At 38.4% G+C, this 3,094-nt stretch overlaps 1 protein-coding gene across 1 annotated transcript in view; it reads right to left on the reverse strand.

The window, feature by feature from the left end:
• The window catches only part of LOC101302315, a 4,836-nt gene extending 2,843 nt beyond the window's left edge, over nt 1–1,993 (reverse strand). The window contains exon 1 of the mRNA XM_004290185.1: nt 1,665–1,993. Coding sequence (XP_004290233.1) covers nt 1,665–1,872 — 208 coding nt within the window. The 5' untranslated portion in view covers nt 1,873–1,993. The remainder of the gene's footprint in view (nt 1–1,664) is intronic.
• Between the last annotated feature and the right edge of the window lie 1,101 nt (nt 1,994–3,094).

Genomic DNA, 3,094 nt, shown 5'->3' on the forward strand with positions numbered 1-3,094 from the left:
GGGGGGGGGGGCGGGGCGGCGGGTTTGTCAATGTGCCAATATGCAGTGTCTTATCCAACATCTCAACATGTTGGATAAAGAAATAACGCGGAGACAGCATTCTTTGGTGAGTTGGCTTAAAGAACATATTGTAATATCCACTCTCTCATGAAAAGGCCAAAGAAAACAAAATTCTGGGCATCTAAGGTAGTATAGGATATGGTGATCTGAAACCAAGCAGGTCGTGGAGGTTTCTTGTCATTATTTCCAGTCTATAGTCACTGAGAAAGGATGTTGATATGGTGGATTTGGTTTGATATAATGGTCCTACAGTGGATCAAATAATAAAAGCTGCATTAACCAAACCTACTGGAAGGCTTAGCTTGAGGCTACCTTAGAAACAAATGCCGACAACAACGATGCCAGGAGTTGATGAGTTGGGTTCCTAGCACTTCTAATTTTTCAAAAGTAGTGTACTTGAGAATTATGTTAGTAGATGTTGCCTAGCAGCTTAGGGTCTAGGGTTTAGTGTCCAAGAACTAAATCATCCTCATAACTGAAAAATCAACCAGACATTAAAATCTTATATATCAACTTCGATTCCTGACTCAAACTTGGCCTGCGTAAAAACTATAGCTATAGAAAACAATTATAGGGCTACTCCTCATTTAACTAGTATTGAGTAAGATTCTTCCATTCACAAAACTAGAAAAACAACCCCATGAAGGGAAGTTTATCTTATGCAACTAGAAGTCTAGAACCTCATGTGCATGTGACGCATAGAATGTGATAACTAAAATTGCACAGGAAAGACACACATGCTGCATATAGCATCATGTTTTATCACAAACATATTAGGATCTCTTCAATTATGGACAAGTAGCCAATTCCATAACTCAAGATTGAATTGATTATCATTTTCCACTCACTAGATCTTTTTGAACATATTATATTCTTTATAAGTACATAATATTAGCCAATTCTGGCACTTAACATCTAATAGAAAACCACTTCCCATTCAGTAAAAGAGCTCCAACATATCAGGTTCTCTTGAACTATAAATGACTAGCCAGTTCCCTCGTTTAAAGTCAAATGGATCACCACTTAACACAAATGTAAAATTAAAACTCAAAACTCAACTGTAACCACTTCCGCTCTTGACTCTTTGAGTGAGCAGCAAAGTAGCAAAAACATTACATGAGCATATCCCACTCGATAAATGGCTTCAACATCAAGTAGTCTCTCAACCAACAAACTATCAGGTTCTCGTGAATCACAAATGGCTAGTATTCCCTAGTAAGTTCCCTCACTCTAAATAAAGGTTCATCACTCTTCATTATAACAACAATTCAATATTTGCACTGGTTTCACTCTAATAGCTTCACTAGCTTATAAAGCTTCAACCTTTCTTCATACCATTGCTACCATTACAGTTTCTTTTAGCTTTCGACACAGTTAATTACACTTTCAATTCACTCATGAGTAATCATCAAAACTTAAACATAGAAAATCCGAATTTGCGCATAATTTGGAAGGGAATTTCCATGCTTTCTACTACTACTCACAAAACCTAACTCAGAAATAAGCAAAATTCACTAACCCACAAAACCAACAGTACTCACAGACATTCAGACACACTGAAAGTTCAACAAATGAGGCAGTAAAGTAAAGTTGAGGAAGCTAACCTTTGAAGATGTTGGACTGCGCAGCAAATACAACGCCAGAAGTCCGAGTTGTGGGGCTCTTAATTCGCAGAGTTGAATTCTTTAAACTCAAGAATGAATTGGAAGAAACGAATTGAGAGCGGGTGAAAGATAGAGTTGGAGTGTTGAAACATGTTGGAGAGAGTTGGGTTGTGAAGCAGAGGCTGTGCAGCATGACTGAACTACCCATATTCGAATCTTTGTTTATTAAAAACGAAAACCTTTCTCTCAGATTTTTGTGTCGACAGAAAAACGAAGGAACTCAAAGCATGGGTTTTTAGAGACCACATTAATGCTCTGCTTAAACCGCCCAACTGGTTTTTCGTTTCTTCTCAAAAACAAAAAAAAAAAAAAACCGCCCCATTGATTTCTAGCGGTTCGGGTTTATTTTTATATGTTATTTTGGTTTTTGTTTTAATGCCGGTTTGGCTCACTTCTACAAAGAGACGATTAGGGCTGGGCATAAAACTCGTGGTAAAAAAAAACCGGCAAACCGATCCGAATTGGTCGGATCGGCCGGTTTTTTGTTGTCAATTTTCTCATTGGAAATGTTATTTTTGGACCGGGTTTACTATATGTCGAGTCGGGCCCGATCCTTGACTTTTGTAAATTTTCTGGCTCGAAAGCCTGAGGATAGCTATATCCATATATTAAGCCCATTGTTTAGCCAACTGGTCCACTCTCCACACAATATCAAACCTAAATACCCTATATCAAACCCAAATATATAAATACCCTAAAAAATCTTCATCATCTTCTCGCACACCAACTCTGTCTTCTAGTGTTTCATAAAAAAAAATATGTCTTCTGGTGTAACCTGTTCTACATATTACAGAAGCTGCGGGTATTACGTTGTTGTCGACGAAAGCATCCATCTTGTCAGGGCTGTTCGACGACTTCCTCATCCGTTAAGTCTGCGTTAGTTGAGTTGGGAGCAATGGCAAGAGCTCGTCGTGGAGTTCGATTTAGATTCGGTGAAGCAATCCGGCTTGTCTAGGTACTTGAGATAGTCGGCAATCTGGTGGAGCACATGGGTTCGATTCAGATTCGGCGAAGCAATCCGGCAAGTCTGGGTCCTTAAGACAGTCGGCGATCTGGTGCAGCACATGGGTTGTTTCAGATTTTCAAGTATGGTGTTTAGGTTTGTTTGATGGTTACTCGTTCGATGAAATTGTTATCGAGAACTCGAGATGTTGGCTTTGAATGGCATATCGAATATAGAAAATTTCGTTAAAGTCACTTTCTCAACATTTTTTTGTAACATAAGTCCACATTAATATTTTTATCCATATAAGTCCATTTTTAAGTTTAAACCTGTTATTTTACTTTTATGATGTTCTTAAAATACCCTCAATCCCTACAGATCCTTTCTTCTCACACGAATCCTTCACTTTCCTCTCTCTCTCTCTCTC

Source organism: Fragaria vesca, linkage group LG2, assembly GCF_000184155.1.
Source record: "Fragaria vesca subsp. vesca linkage group LG2, FraVesHawaii_1.0, whole genome shotgun sequence".
Classification (NCBI taxonomy): Eukaryota; Viridiplantae; Streptophyta; class Magnoliopsida; order Rosales; family Rosaceae; genus Fragaria; species Fragaria vesca.